Source organism: Dreissena polymorpha, chromosome 2 (assembly GCF_020536995.1).
Source record: "Dreissena polymorpha isolate Duluth1 chromosome 2, UMN_Dpol_1.0, whole genome shotgun sequence".
NCBI classification, from domain to species: domain Eukaryota; kingdom Metazoa; phylum Mollusca; class Bivalvia; order Myida; family Dreissenidae; genus Dreissena; species Dreissena polymorpha.
Genome location: NC_068356.1, coordinates 66,576,358 through 66,593,596, shown reverse-complemented (window position 1 = coordinate 66,593,596; position 17,239 = coordinate 66,576,358). Strand labels below are relative to the sequence as shown.

The window sequence follows — 17,239 nt, the reverse complement described above, 5'->3', positions numbered from 1 at the left end:
CACACAATTATAAATAAAACAAATGTATGTTCCGAGATGTTTAAATGGGTGGAGTTAGTGTGTACTGATACTTGTTCATAAGTTATCAATACCGAACATGTTTTATTGGCAATCTTCGATATGCCATAAGCATTCCACGTATGACAATATGTTTCAGAATATGTATTAATGAAAAATAAAAAAATAATTATAACATTTATTTTGAATAAACTGTGTGACTTGTTAAGATCATAATTGTTATTTTAAGGGGCATCAAAGACAACTATAAATGTATTACTTTATACTTAAGGGTACTAATAACAATTGTACATCGAATGGAATATTAATTATTAGGCACATAAATCTACTATTAAGTGTTTCTAAGAAACTACCTTAATTGGGTATAACACGGGGTTATATCCACATAACCCAAACAATTTATAAAACTCATCTATTTAACATTCCATGTATGTATATTTTGAGGGAGGAAGATAGAAAGAGAGGGGAGGAGTGGACTGCGGATGGGAGGGAGGAAGAGAGGAGGAGGGAGGGAGGGAGGGATGGAGGAAGGGATGTAGGGACAACGCTTTCTGGTCTTATCAGCCTTCAATACTGAACTCTAGTTGTAACAGATCTACTTCGGTGTACTGGTATTGCTCTATGCTAACTTAAATAATGTACAGTTATCATTGTTTTTGTTTTTGTCTAAGAAGAGTATCTGTCATATATTTGCATTTAACAATATATTGGATGGGGCATCGGGATTTAAACAAAATAGTATACTGTGTTTCAATCCCATTACTTCATTCAATATTGTATGACACCACACAAATTACAATTTTTGTAAAATTGTCAACCGAATATCATTCGGTTTTAGTTGATAAGTGTTGACCATTTAACCAGCACAAATGAAGAAAACGGTGCCTTCTAAATAATATTCAAATATGCATGTTTTAAAATGTACAGTTTTAATACATGAAAAAAGTGGAAAAAAAAACACGAAACAAATTTTTAATATGTATTTTCTTAATACATGTAAATTTGTTTCATTCAGTTTTACATCGATTTCACTGTAAAGTAGATATTTCGGTGACCTTAGTTACTTTCCATGCGTAGAATGGTGGTTTTACACTGAATCGATTGTTTATTTTTTACCGAACTTTCCCGGTCGCGGTGGCTCATGGGTAATACGAAAGCCCATGATTCGGGTTGGAAATATTTCTACGTACATTTTCCCAAAACTAATGATTCAAGTAGCTAGTACGGGTTGCAAGATCACGTGATTTTGTGGGGTTCACAACTGAACGTTAATGGATGTAATTACACCAATATGTGGTGATTTTCTTCAAATTACTTTTTGAAATAATTGTTTTTAGGAATTTCAACTAATGCGTAAAAGACATTTTTATGCTGCTTATGGTAATGTGAAATACATCAGAATTACTTTATTTAATAAGCCTGTGTTCTTGGACAAAAATCTGTACAGATTTATGTTGACGGTTATACTGCACGCAACGTGAACTTTTGACACCGATTTCAGACGTATTCAATTATTTTTCTTAAATCTTAAGATATCGACACAAAATGCATGGAACACTATCTTTTAAGCACTAAAGATTTTTTGCAAATGTATTTCTATAACTTGAGATATTTGCAAAAATGAAGTTCTTAGCGGCGTGTTTACATTCTGTCCAGCCCGTTTGTGAACCCCGTTGATCCTGCACCCTGAGTGTCCATTTAATGCCATATGTATTAATGCATTTTCATTAAGCATATCAAATTAATAGCGTTTTATGAAACTTATACACTTTAAAAGTTGCAAAAAATAATGAAAATATTCGATTGTGATCGCCACAAAATGGTATGGCTGATTTCTGATATATTGTTTTGGCGTGTGGGCGTGTTTGAGAGTCGCCAATAACACACCAGCGCGAAACAAAAAGCGACAGATGTAAGAAATAGTCGTATGTGCGCCCTTTTTCATTCTTGCGGGAATAGTCGTTCTTACGTGTTGGCTTGGATGCAGTTTTGAGAGATACCAGCTAGACAACTAGACAAGCATGAAACACATACCAACAACACAGATATTATTTGTAAATGTCTTATCGGCATACTTCTCATTTCGATTGCAAAATATACTTGTTCTGATTATATGATGCAGCGCTGTTGTTGTTAATCATCAGTTGTATCCACATGTTGGCAATAACACCAAAACTATTAATATACATCAACCATCCACTTTAACGGCATCATCACCCACTGGGTATGTATTATCAAGCACTGTCTAGGTACCATCTTCAGATTATACGGCGTTGTCAAAGAAGAACAATATTCGTTTTAAGAGAATTTATTTTACTGTAAATGCATTCATATCAACGCATGAAAGAACATATTCATTGGTACAAACATGATCGCCGTTTTATCCCCACTTATGTGGCTGTACGTACAGTGTATTATATAATCATCGGGTGGAATGGGCTTTGAACCGACTACCCGTTAAATCAAGCACTTAAAGCAGGCTCAGTAGTGTGTGACCTAAATGTGAAATGCGATATATGCAATAGCGACAGGTACGATATTGTAGTTTGAACGCGGAAGTATTGGTATTCTCCACGTAGTTTATATTAAGATGAGATCTTTACAGATAAGAAGCCGTTAGACAGTTATGCTTATGTTATAACATGTATATATATGTGGACTTAAACATGAATTGTTCGTTCTATAAACTTATGGAGTAATTAATGTAAATCGTATAACTTTGCTTTTTTATGGTTTACCTGCAGCATGGGCGATAAAATAGCGTAGTTCTGCTCTTATTCTATCGATTTAAAACAGGCTTGTGGATTTCAAACGTGAAATAGTGTTGCAGAGCTGTTTAGGTTGAGTTGAAGGAAAATCCAAAGCAACTTGAAAAACTAGAATGAAAATCAACGAGCAAACTGAACGGGAAACGAGAGGCAATGAACATGGTAAAGAAATATGCATGACAGCCGGGTCTATCTACGCTTATGGAACACTTTTATTCACGCTTTCCGGCGCATTTCTAGTTCTCGTGGGATTTGTCATGCCCTACTGGGTTACATTCGACTATAAACCATGTATTAGCAACAGAGCGTACGAGGTGACCGTGTATGTTAGTATCTGGTACTGCATGGTGTGCGATATGGACAAACCAACTTATTGCCGCATGAAAGGTATAACGCTGCACCCGGGTGGCACCTTCAAATTCAGCCAGCTTTCTGGATGTGACGCGGAGGAGCTTGCTGGTCATCTAGCTTCTGGAATGGGTAAGGAAAGATAGCATGACGTTTATTTCTTAACCCATTTATGCCTAGCGTCTAGAAAAAAGGCCTTGGCAAACAACGTAGATCCAGATGAGACGCCACATGATGCGGCGTCTCATCAGGGTCTGCGCTGTTTGCTTAAAGGAATTTATGTAAGAAATATAATAACTACAGAAATATGTATACTAGACATCCCTAATTTGGGAAATAAATTGATCCAATTAAAAAGGATGGGAGAGTCCACTAGGCATAAATGGGTTAATATCTGAAATATAAATAACAAATTTGCACGTTTTACTATGTATTGGATTTAATATTTGTAAAAATAGAATGTGTATCGCAACAATAGCACGATGAAAGAATTATATAAGGGGTTAATTAATTTATATATTGTATTCACTTCTTAAACAGGAAAGAACTGCATTCTTCATATTACAAATGCATAGAGTAGCGAGAATATATGCTTTTAATGTACTAGTAATTCAACTTAATACTTTATAGATCTAATAACAGAGCGTGAATAAAGATTTTTTTCATCTTCAAGGTGACTTCCAGTTGTGGACGCCCGTACCGATAGTGACGTCATTTGGCCTAGGCATGATATTCGTGGCCGCAATTATGGTAGAGGTCTGGAGATGTGCAGGTTACAGCAACAAAAAGTTTGTCACCGCCATATGTTGTTTCCTTTTCGTTGGAGGTAAAATGTTACCATATCGTGTTTTTTTATATATTCTTATAGCAGTATTACTTTTAACAAGATTTATGTACAACATATGTAAATGTCACAAATCATTTTGCAGACTGAGACAAATGACGATATTAACCGAAAATCGCATGTTAACTTTTTTTTAACTCACGTGGTTTCAATGTAAACATTAAAGCCACACACCTTGAAATGAAGTACATGTTAATCAATACAATCAATACAATCAAATGCAATTCGAAAGTGTGAGCAATTGTCATTAAATCTATGGCAATGTTATCAAGTAATTTATTTATTTATTTTAAATTTTAGAACCGAACGTAGGATTTCTAAACGTATACGTTCATTTCGATAAACGCGCTTATTTTTAAGTTTTAAAGCGCAAAAAGACGGATTTTTACCTTGTAACCACCTGATATAGTATAATTGGTATAGATAAAATTAAGTTTATAGCCAAGTTAGCAAGTAATGTATTATTTTTCAAACGGTACCGCTTTTAAAACCGAAAGTAGGATTTCTAGACGTATACGTCAATTTCAACAAACGCGATTATTTTTAAGTTTCAAAACGCAAAAAGATGGATTTTTACCTTTTAACCACCAGATATATTCTAATTGGCATAGATAAAATATGGTTCTCATTAATGCTTAAATTTACTTTCATTTCAAGGTGTGTGGCTTTTAAATGTTCAGTCTACCATAAATACTATGAAAGAAGATTGAAAAACCGCAATAATAATACCGGTATATACCAGTTTGCTCTCTTAAATAATGCATTTGGATTTCAAACCTACTTTGATTGCAGTTTTATCCAGGAATGTTTACGTTCCCGATTTATTTGATTATTGCAACGCTGAACGCTCCAAATACTGTTGTAATTAAATACCGTAAACAATGGCTAAAACACTAGATCGTTAAATTATTTCCAAAACAGATAATCAGCCTGTGCGGAAAGAAAGGCTTTTGATGCACGTATTCATTCACAGTAACTTGTGTACTCGTTTTAAATCAGGAGTTGCTGTACTATCCATGGTGATACTAGTATCCATCGGCGTGGCCAGATCATTTGACGTCCCAAATAAGGAAAATATAAAGGTCGGAACGTTTCAATGGTCGATACTCACATCCGGTATTGGTTCCCTGGTGGTACTCGCGGGAGGCGTTCTGGCGGCAATAGAGGTTTGCTCATGGAGGGAACCAGCAAAAAGGGGCAACGACTTTGATAACGTGAGAAATATTGAACCAGGGTCTTCATCGCACGCAAACCCAGGTTTTACTGGTGATGTTCCTGATAGGGATACTGCGTATTCATTTTATAGTGGCACACACGATAACCATGGAAGTCCTCGAGACAAAGCAGGGTATTCAGCTGCCAATTCAAGGCAACGATTTGCAGATTCTGATAATAATGTTGGTAGGGAAGGTGCATATGTATATCTTGCTCGTTCCATTGATAACAATGCAAGGCCTTACTATGCGTCCTCAAACCAACGGTTCACTGATAATGATGTTGTTAAGGGTGATGCATACGGTAACTATGGAAGGTCGTCCTCTGCGCACTCAAAGCAACGTTTCACTGATAATGATGTTGTTAGGGGTGATGCATACGGTAACTATGGAAGGTCTTCCTCTGCGCACTCAAAGCAACGTTTCACTGACTATGATGTTGTTAGGGGTGATGCATATAGTAACTATGGAATGTCGTCCTCTGCGCACTCACACCAACGTGTCACTGGTTATGATGTTGTTAGGGGTGATGCATATGGTAACTATGGAAGGTCGTCCTCTGCGCACTCACACCAACGTGTCACTGGTTATGATGCTGGTAGGGGTGGTTCGTACGGTAACTATGGAAGGCGACCTGGGGTAACAGGTCAAGCAGAGCATAGAAACTACCGGGAACCAACCTACCAAGCTGACGTTGTATATTCGAAGCCAAGACACATTTCTCGTTTCAATCTTTAATTATGTTTATACGTATATCGTTTGTTTCATGTAATCACAAAGTTTCAAGATGAAGTTATAAAAATTATGACTGATTTTGGGGTTTGGTTAATTCAACCCATATTTTTTGTAACGCATGTCTTACTTTAAAATGGTTACGGTATGCATGCCCTTTTTTTAAATTGCATCAGAACCATTTGAATATATAATTGAAAACATTTTATGTTAATCAAACCATGAACAATCACAAGAAGATATTTAATATTACAAATGTAATGCAGAATGTTGCAGCTCATTCCATAACGGATATTTATTGACATAAAATGTCCCTCATTTTTTTAACTTGTAAATGATGCAAGGTACTATAGGTACCTCGTCATCGAGCAAACCAATCCCATTTATGTAATAGTACAAATATATCCGTCCGTAAGTAACGGTTTATTTTCAAAGTCTTTTTAGTCTTAGAACTCAGTGGTTAATGCTAGCCATATGAAAATGACATTATTGGCGATTGTGTAGTTTGTAAGTGTTTGCAAATGCAAGGTGAGCGGTATTTTGAATATTTATGCAATGTTATACATATGCACATAGATTGTTTTATGAATGTGACATTTTATAAGCAAGTTCTAAAACTTTTACCAACATGATATTCGTCCTTATGGTTGACAAACAGATAACGATGTTGCAGATCTTATTTATCAAAGAATCATCATAAAGGGATAACATGGTGTTTTGGTAATGCTAGGCATAAAAAATGTGGTTCATTAAATGATTGTATACATGTTTGCATCATGCTCAGTTAAACTATCAATAACTTAAAAAGTTTTTGTTCGCCTAATCTCTCCCATTCTTAAACACTTTTAATGTTTACACTTCCCATATCAAGTTTCTTTCTTAATGTTATTCCGTGACGAAACACAATGAGGCGCAGTCTTTAAATGGTCTGTTATGACGTTTGCATAATGATAATATTTAAATAGTATTATTCTGTTATAGATAAATACGTTATTTGAATGGTGTACCCTTCATTTTTTCAATGTTTTATATACTCCTAATAGTATGGCCTGTGTATTGTTGTGTATACATGTATAACAATCATTTGGTTGTCCATATTTTACTGTGATGTACAGTCCAATCATTATGATTTATGCACATTGTATTGTCGTGTATATATCAATCATTATATTATATTTACTCGTTATTGTGGTGAATATACTAATCAGTATGTAGTTTATATTCCAATATTTTTGTCATGTGCATATTTTATTATAGTGTATAAACCAAACATGGCATTATGTCTACTCCTCAGTGGTCTATAAACCAGTCACAATGTTATGAACTTGAACAGAGCCTAAATCTGTTACTTGTAAACCATTTTAATGAATATTCGCCACTAGATAAGTGATATCGAGCCTACAGCGGTGTATAGAAATATATTGAGAACAATCTCAGATATTTATTCACCCCCAGGTTGGCCGTAGCGCTTATCTTTTTCATCGATTGCCTTTGAAGTTGTTCATACTCGTTACATTATGTGACAATGTATCACAGAATCTAAAATTTCAAAACTGCGTTTATATAATCTAAACATCAAACGAAACATAGTCTAGAAGTTAGCCATACATTTTGTTACTCTTGATAATGCATTCGAATATTTGAGATTCTGGAAGCTTAAATTTTTCTCCACATGATACCTTGTACTTTTGGCAGCAATTTTTTTCAATCAATCCTGGGAAATTTGATATCCTGAAAGTCATATTTATAGTTCAACTTCTTTGTCGAAGCAAGATGTATCACACAAAAAAATCCTTTTGGACACTGTATTGTTCATTGTTTTGTTTTTTAAACAAGGCGCGATTTTCTATTTAATTTTTATGACGTTTGATAAATGAAGTCATTATTGACCCATTGCTCGATCATTATTGTGACCAAATAGATTAAGCCATTATTGCCCAGAATTATGGTCAATAACACATGTCTTATGTACAATGTTTACAATGAAACTGACTGTGCGCCCCACATGTGTAAACAATACCCTAATATAAACACAGAAAACCTGGCGGTAACACACAACTTACATCATTTAACTGACTTCGTCAAGGCTGGGACTTCACAGCATTTGGAACACCGTCAGTCGGTTAGGTCAAATGTGTACAGAGTTCAACTCCCGACGACAGGATCCTGTGTAATGTACTGTACCAGTGTTCGTCGGAAAATTTTAAACATGTTCAAAAATTGTTGGCGAATAAAAGTTTCGTCTATCGTTGGTTAAAATTCGTTTAAATACGTTTGCCGATCGGAAAGTCTTCGCATAGCGTTCGTCAACTGGCGTTAGAGGTCGCAGCTCTTAGCAAATGTGCATATCATGACTACTTGATTTGCATATCAAGCGAAAGAGGACGATCCGAAAACAAATCTTTGCGATAGCTTGCGAACTTTTGCGAACTAGAGCGAGGATTTGCGTATTGTAGCGAATTGAATCCGACGCATTTAAGCGATTTATAACGATAAGTTAATGTTCAGAAAACGAACGGTATACGCTCGTATACGAATCAATCCGAAGGGTTACAACGATAGGCGAATCTATGCGAATCCAGCGCTCCTGGTAGTTTTAGTAGTTTGTGCAGACATATGCCTATATTTCATATATATAATGTTGAAGGTATCATTATTTCTTCGTTAAATGGAAGATATACAACGCCTGCAACTGCGGTATGTTGCTGCTATTGCCAATCAAGAAGTAGCCCAGCAACAACTAAACATACACCGCTTTCTCAGAGGCCGACTAAGGTGGAGAAGAGGAGCCAAAGCACGTTATATCTGGAGAAGACCATGCTTGCATTCCGGGAGACGGCGCCAATTTGGCATCTATGATCAGCTCATGGTTGAGCTCAGAAGTGAAGATCCTGGAACATTTTAGAAATTCCTCCGCATGCCTACTGAAATGGACGATACAATTTTGGGAAGGTTCGTCATCGCCTCGTGAAGCAACACACTCGGTACAGGGAGCCCTTGGATCCAGGGCTAAAGTTAGCTGTCACACTACGTCACCTGGTTTCTGGTGTCAATTACTCAGACATGCAGTATTCCTGGTGGGTCGCTGAGAATACCCTCTCTGTAGTGGTCAGAGACGTGTGTCATGCTATATGTTAAGAATATGTTGATGGGGTTATGACAGTCCCCTCCACACCTGAAGAATGGAGACAACTGGCTGATGGTTTCCTTAAGAATTGGAACTTTCCAAATTGCGTTGCTGCTATTGATGCCACGCACATAGCTATGAGAAAGCCTGCCAGCTCTGGGTCCTAATAGTATAATTATAAGGGATTCTTCAGCATCATCTTACTGGCCATTGTCGACTCGGACTACAAGTTCGTATGTTGTGATCTGGGTAGTAAGTATTAGTCTACATAAATTTAACTGCATTATTTTGTAATTACATAAATTATATAAATTTAGTGCTGTTTTCAGTACAGTTGTATACTGACGATTTCTTATCCTTTTGTATTTTCAGGATACGGTTCAAGTGGAGATGCCAAGATTTATAATTGATCAGAATTCCTTTAGATGGTGATGGTTCCATTGGATTTCCAGACCCACAGATCTTTCCAAATGACACCGTCGACATGCCCTATTTCTTGGTTGGAGATGACGCTTTCAGACTTAGCGAGAACATGCAAAAACCCTTTGGACATAGAGTCCTGACCAGAGACGAAAGCATCCTGAACTACCGGTTATCCAGGGCTAGGAGAGTATCAGAAAATGCATTTGGGATTTTGGCCAACCGATTCCAGGTACAGTAAAGTTCCGCTATTAAGACCTGGCAAAATAGTGGTCTCAATAGCGAAGTGGTCTTAATATCGGACCATTTTCCTTCCTAAATTAACCATTTGGGACTTGAATATTGTCCAAAAACGCATAATATTTTAAATCTTCGAAGTGGTCTTGAAAGCGGAACTTTACTGCAATACCCTTTTTTCAAAACACAATTTCATTTATCAAAGAAATGTTCACGTTAAATTTTAACACATAACAATACTGGTCATCTGTAATTTCAGATACTTCTCACAAAGATGAAACACAACCCATCCACAGTAAGGCTGATTGAAAAGACATGCTGCATTCTCCACAACTTGATGAGGATCAGGTACCCCACCATGCAGAATGCACTGGTTGACCATGATGATAGAAGAGGCGATCTGGTTCCTGAGGAATGGAGAAGAAGTCGCAATTTGGAGGATAACAGGAATGTCAATACCAGGGGCCACAACACAGCAATCAAAAAAAGGCAAGATTGTGAGAAACTCTCTGAAGCACAGGATCAACTCTCAAGCGGGATGTGTGCCATAGCAAGACAGGATGGTGCCACATTAGAGATTGAAATAAAGTGTAACATATTAGTGGAATACATTTATAAAGAGTGTTGTTGTTTTTGTATTGGCCTTATACAGGGAAGTAATAGTAAAAGTAAGACACGGAGTTTACGCAAAATCTTTAACGAAAAAGACTTCATGCATAATCAACATGCATAGTCGAGTCGGAAAAAAAGTTAGTCTATATCAAAACGCCCGGATGCAGAAACACCGTTTCGGAAATATTTGGCGGTATGCGCAATATGCGCAAGGTTGCGCTTACATTCGTATCTTTACGCTCTTAATAGCTCCTAATCGCTAACCGAAAGAACGAATATTATTTGCGCGACATTACGCTTTCTAGCGAATTACAGTAACTGTTCGTCAAACTTCGTAAATCATTCGCACCAAATAGTTCCTCTACGTTCACCTTTCGTTATAATATTACACAAGGCAACACATTTTCAAATTTCGGAAGGAATTCGCTAGAATTCATAAATTTACCCTTTTCGCCAGGCTTCGTCATATGGATTCGTCTATGTGTGAGGAGGCTTTAAAGAGGGGTTTTTATAGTTAGAGTTGAAAATAGCCTTTGCGTTGAATAAGATAGTTTATTCTTAAGCGAATAAACATTATTATTCAACGACAAACACCGAGAAAATATTTGAACACAATTTTTTTACTAAAAAGGTTTGGCATTTAAATGTCAAGGCTGGGACGAATTGTATTAACAGATTCCCACGAGAACGGCGGGAAAAAGCAGTATATACCGTAGTGTCAAATCCCTGTGACAAGAAGGGAAGTGTGTTCATGGAAACTATGCCAAAAAGGACCACGGCCACAAGAAGTGGTCCTTCCGCCACACAGCGGCTATGAACACACGCCAGCCCTGACATGCAAATAGCAATTAATTAAAATCGGTCTGGGAAAACATAACTTTGCTCAAACAGAAAGCTAAAAATTAAAATTGCCCCGGACAAAGTGTTCAACATGATATCGCATCCCAACTCGGACAGATGAGTGTCATCGGATTTAAAAAAGGTAGGCGATTCGACAATGTCAGGGTATTTGATATAGCAGCCCCCTTTTACTTAGAACAGTGCCGCTATACGAGAATTTAGACGATGTCTACATTTGTTAGCTGCTTTGTTATTATCAATGTAGCGCCAGCTTATGCGCGGGAGAATTGCAGAAAAAACTAAGGTCGTACAAGGAAGAAGCTGCTGAAGGTAGCCTACTATGCAGACGTAATGATTATAGATATCTAGTATTGAACGGGGACCGATCTCATTACCACCACAATGGATGATCAAAAGTTCAGGTTGCTGATTAAATAGCAATATAGAATTAATGGATTAGTGTAAGTCTTCCAGACGCATGCCGCCTTTAAAGTCCCAGGTGATGTTGATCACCGAGTCCTTTAAGCCCAGATCACTAACGACTGCACTGCCTACTGCCCTATGATAAGCATCCCTTATTATCGATGAACCAACTATCCAGACGTTCCTTATGCGAGCTAAAATACCCGATAAATATGAAAGTTAATATCAGATGTTCAAAACGTTAAACGTTTACCTGTGCCAGCCAACAGTAAACTTTATATAACCAACTTGGATCTTCCGAGATAAGTTTCCGGTTTTAGTAGATAAATAAAAGAACTTGTATTTTATTTTATACATAGCCTAAATTGATCACCAAACATTTGTACCATGAGCAATATACTTTGTAAATGAATAAGCACATTTAGTGCACCATCAACCAAACATGTAACAGATATATAAAACCACCACAATGTTCTTCCGGGATTAAGTACCGGTTCCGGTAGAGACCGAAGAACGGCGTTATCTACCAAGAACTTGATATTTATTTAATATTTACTTATAGCCAAACATGATCACCGGGCTTTTCACCATACGCCAATTTGGGCGATCGTTTCAACACCATAATTTTGAAAATGAATAAGCACATTTAGTGCACCATCAACCAACCATATATCATTATATATATAACCACCACAATGTTCTTCCGGGATTAAGTCCCGGTTCCGGTAGAGACCGAAGAACGGCGTTATCTACCAAGAACTTGATATTTATTTAATATTTACTTATAGCCAATATTGATCACCGGGATTTTCACCATAAGCGAATTTGGGTGATCGAATCAACACCATTATTTTGAAAATACATAAGCACAATTAGTGCACCATCAACCAACCATATACCACATATTCATCATTATAACCACATTTTTTTATTTTCTTATTAAGACTATGATCCTATCTGTTATTCTTGGATTAAGTTTCGGTTGCAGTAGAAACCCGGGAACGGCGTTACTACCAAGGTACAATAGGACAATATGTTTTCCCATCTTAGACTATTTACTTTAATCAAAAGACTCAAGTGTAAAGCCAGCATGCTTTAATATGTGTAGAATTTTACCTTTCGAAATTTGATATAATTAAACCAATTAAAACATATCAGAGCAAAATACGTCTACAATGTTGGTGTATTATAATAAAAAAAATCCTCTAACGAATGTAAGACTTATTAGTGATAGTATAGGCATTTGTCACTGTTGAATAAAATTGTGTCATTGTGTCGTATGAACAAATCTGCATGAAAACTACATTATAGGCATTTTTCACTGTTGAATAAAATTGTGTCATTGTGTCGTATGAACAAATCTGCATGAAAACTACATTTGGACTCAAATCGTACATCAAATCATTTCTGTCTTCAGTTGTCAAAACACCTGTATACTGTTTGATTCCAATAATGTCGCTTTAATGGAATTACCATTTTTATTCATTTGCTTCTTAATATTAAATCACCTTAACTTGTTTTATTAGTAGCACAGCCCCATTAATATTTTTATTTTGTACTGTCCCTGGAATTTGTTCACGTCATTATGTCATTATGGATTTTTGTGACGTCATACGACCGACTTTCCAAGTTGTAATCTACATGCATAGGTCATTGGGTTTATAACGTTCCATTTTATTTATATTTTCTCTCTGATAGGCGTTTCTTGTTTGATTTAATTTTTTTTTTTTTTTTAGCAGTCACATAAACAACCAAGCTATTTAATATGGAATTTTTACACCCATTACTGCTGCTTCTTCCTGTATTTGCTCGATGATTATCTGAGATATTAACTCCATGATGCTACATTCTCAAATCTTTTTCTATAAAGAAGGAATGTAGTTGACAATTGTTAATAGTTTTATTTGATCGTTCGTCAAAAAGTTGTAACTCTGTTACTCGTGTATCTTCAATGCAATTGAGTAATTAAATAGTAATTAAATTGAATGCGTTTTAATTCCCTTTTATTATTGTTTAATTTGAGTTACAATGCTATGACGTTAAATTTTATTTACACTTAAATGTATTATGAATATTGGTGGGCCAAGTGTGAGGTTGAGCGCTCTATAACCAGGTTTAAACCCCCAATGCTTTGCATTGACCGTTCCAAGGCGGTGACCCCAGCTTTAATCATATTTTGTGTTTATGTTGGTTTGTATTGTGCTGTATTGTGCTGTTTTGTACTGTTTGGGCAATCGGTAACTTGCCTTAAATAAAGGACCAATTAATTGTTTTAATGAAAATTCAATACTGTTCCAGCTGCTGGAGTTTCACTTCTTTATATTGTATGCGTCAGATTTCCATCTGCCCGTGGCTTTAATCTCTGGTACTGAAGCGCCCTTGTTGAACATGCCTGATGCACCCCCTTTCCGAAATGAGTGAGATTTATATCGGCTATCGTCTAAGCCCGTTGCGCACACAGTTTTCTTTAAAACTGCATTGAACTGATAAATTGTAAGTGGGCTGCCATCAAAGTGACAGAATAACGGACCCCTGTATATCTGGACGGTACTTCAAATAGTCTAGAATAGCACTATAACAATTCAGATCAGTGGGGTCGATCTGAATGCAAACGCACGAGCCATTTTGGCGTTGATCTGTTTTCGAAGCCCTGATGCATAATGTTATACAACTATCCCCCATTATGATATCTTCCGCCATTATGACCTGCCCCGTTGACTTTGCGCTGGGCACGGCAAGCTCGCTAACGCGTAGAAGTGCTATGTAAGCCAGCACAAATGCAGCGCTAAACAGTTTTACTTCGTATTGTGACTGACAAGTGAACTCTAATTATTTTAGCAGCATTCGGAGAACGGACTGAGAAATGGGAAACCGGGAATCTTTTCTCACATGGGTACGCCTTAAACCTTCCAGCATTTTACCCGCTATGTATTTCCGCGTGCAGTCATCGAAGTCATTTTTTTTTGTTGATGTAGGTTATTGCAGACACATGTTGGCTGACTGTTGAACTCGCGTATTGACGGAGAGATAATAATGCTATATATTCGGTTACAGTCTCCACAGACGTAGGCCATGTTGGAAACTTTTGGTGATCCGACAGAATTCTTCAAACATTGATAAAGCACATTGATAGGCTTTGTGTGTTCTTTCGATTAGACCGGCATTAATTATTTTTATTAATTTCGGATTTAATATCTTTGGAAACGACTCCGGAATATTGAGCGGCGTCCTTGAGGCGTTTGCCGGAAGAATGAGAAGCAGCCGATCCCACTTAAAACGACTGATCGCGTCAGCAATTTCGTTTTTGATTCCATCGATATGGGTGCATTTTACCAATTTGTTTAATTCAAGAGTTAATAATAAAAGGTGTCTTATCAAGTACATAACACTTTTATTTTTGGATGTTTTTTTATTTATTATCTCAACTAGAGCCTTGTTATCCGACCTGAAATTAATTTTTTTCTTAGTTTTGCACCCCATAGATGTAGAGATCAAATTATTGGTACTAATTCCAAAAATGTAACGTTTTTAAACAGCGCAATACCAAATGTGACTGGCCACGGGAAAAAGGCCCATTCGCCGTGAAAGTAACAGCCGCATCCCAAGTCTTTAATTCCACTCGCGTCGGTAAAGAGTTCCATGCCGTGACTATGGAGCCAATCGGCTTCATTGAATAAACACGTGCCATTAAACTCGCGAAGTAAATCGTATCCAAACTCGAGCGTCATCCTTTAGGCTACACACCACACTTTTTAGCCACCAATGCGCATTGGCCCCGGTCAAATTTCAAAATAAAGAGAACAATGCTCAAGTAAGCACCATTTTGAGTGTCTAAATAATAATGAATGTCAGGTTTGAGTTGTGGTGATTTTTCTTGGATGTTTGTAAGTTACCAAAACATAGGTATTGTAACTAAAGCTGCATACAGGAAGTAGAATTAATGCAATTCGAAAATAGGTGTAATGCTGGCTCCGGTCAGTATTTCTGTTGGAAATTTGAAAGGGCGTACGGACGTTGAACTATTACAAAAAATCTAATCCTTTGACCCCCAATTTTCTCCATTGCTGTTTAGTACTTGGTAAGTTACCAATGTAAAAACATGGTCTCCAGGCACCTTGCTTCCGCAGGAAAGTGGCAGTTAGATGTTGAAACTGGCTTAAAAAGGCTCGGAAACACACATAATTTTGATGTTTTGATTTGAAATAATCAATACTAAAGCATTTTGCCCCAACTCATTTGATTTGAATGTTACTGATTTTTCAGATGGCACACCCTCAACCATTCTGGAAATGTGCTTGGTTTATTTTCAGATATGCGAGGTGACCAGGTTTCGGACAGTGGTTAACTCCTGCTTGTGTATGAGATTGGCCGAGACTAAAAAAACTGTATATAGCCACCTTAAGGTAAAACATCAAATTATGAAAATGATCAAACACCCATGAAATATGCTTTTGCTTAATTATTTATCCCTTAGGTTTTGTTTCTAAACAGAGTGTTTGCCCCATAACACCATTGTATGACCAATACTGATTGTAAATCAAGGGAGGTAATTCGGAATCATGTTTACCGATATCTGCAATTCTCGAACAGCTCCGTATAAAAGTATGTGTTCAATTTGTAGCCGGGTTGGAAAATTTACTACTCTGTGGTGAAAAATAACTTTATTTTCATATACCGTCAAAAATACAGCAAACAATATAAGAATACAATCAAAATAATGAGTCAAAATGGCCCTTCTGCAGCATTTAGTACTGTTTAGGGCCTATTGCACATTACAATCTTGTTAACATTGTTCCCTAGCACATAAGCATCTTGTTAACATTGTTCCCGGCAAATGCAAAGGCATTTTATAACACATTTAACACATTTAATGCCATATGAATGGTCCTGGCTTGAAGTGGACAGCTCACACGAGTACAGGGACTCCTGTAACAGCGGTCGATTTGATACTCTTTTCCGTAGGAAGTATCGAGATTGTTTGTATGCTTGCGACTTCTTTCGCCTGGAATGATAATGGCTTTTTTGGTCGATTCGATTCAAATTCATGTACATTTTTGAGTTTTTCTTCACATTAATGCCAACAGCCCTTGCTAGTATCAATGTATCCCGTCCTCGACCCAGTGTTCGCGAATGTGTTGCTGAGTGGCATAGTCCTGAGAAGTTTCGCGTCCAGCATGTAAACTTTGGAGCGTAATTGAAAATTGTCGAGTGCATGCTTTCGCATTGATTTGTGCTGTAAAGTTCTTTAACTGATCTTAAAGTTTCTGTGTTGAACGTGTTCATGATGGCATCTTTAAGAGTAGTTTGATCGTCTTTTGACAGGGTTAGGTGTTGTCCGTAGGGTAGATGTTTATTACTGTACTTTCCGTAGTGCACAAGATGATGTTGGCAGACAGTCGATTGCTTAGAGCATGCAACATGTGAGTCCGCGAAACAGGGAACTATGTTTTCAAGAGCTTTTGTGCTACGCTCAATGAACTCGGCCTCATTACTTCTTATGGATTTAAGGTTTGTCAGCTCCATGCGGGCACGGGTACGAATTCCACTTGCAAGTGATTTCAGGAAAATTGCCTTGTTTTGCCCAGCCTTAAGTTTTGGATTTAAGTTGATATTCCTGATTTTTTTCTCCAAAGTTCTTAGTTTGTGAATAAAACAA

General features: G+C 37.0%; 1 protein-coding gene across 4 annotated transcripts; it reads left to right on the top strand.

Moving 5' to 3' along the window:
• The first annotated feature begins 2,899 nt into the window (after window positions 1-2,899).
• On the top strand, window positions 2,900-6,004 carry LOC127867420 (uncharacterized). Of its 4 annotated transcripts, none has more exons than XM_052408552.1 (4): window positions 2,900-3,266; window positions 3,808-3,960; window positions 4,978-5,509; window positions 5,744-6,004. In XM_052408552.1, the coding sequence occupies exons 1-4, from the start codon at window positions 2,900-2,902 to the stop codon at window positions 5,928-5,930; spliced, it is 1,239 nt and encodes a 412-aa protein (XP_052264512.1). In that variant the 3' UTR covers window positions 5,931-6,004. The 4 variants fall into 4 exon arrangements, with proteins under 4 accessions (XP_052264512.1, XP_052264510.1, XP_052264511.1 ...); XM_052408550.1 differs by having other exon boundaries at window positions 5,588-6,004; XM_052408551.1 differs by having other exon boundaries at window positions 4,978-5,587.
• Window positions 6,005-17,239: the final 11,235 nt, after the last annotated feature.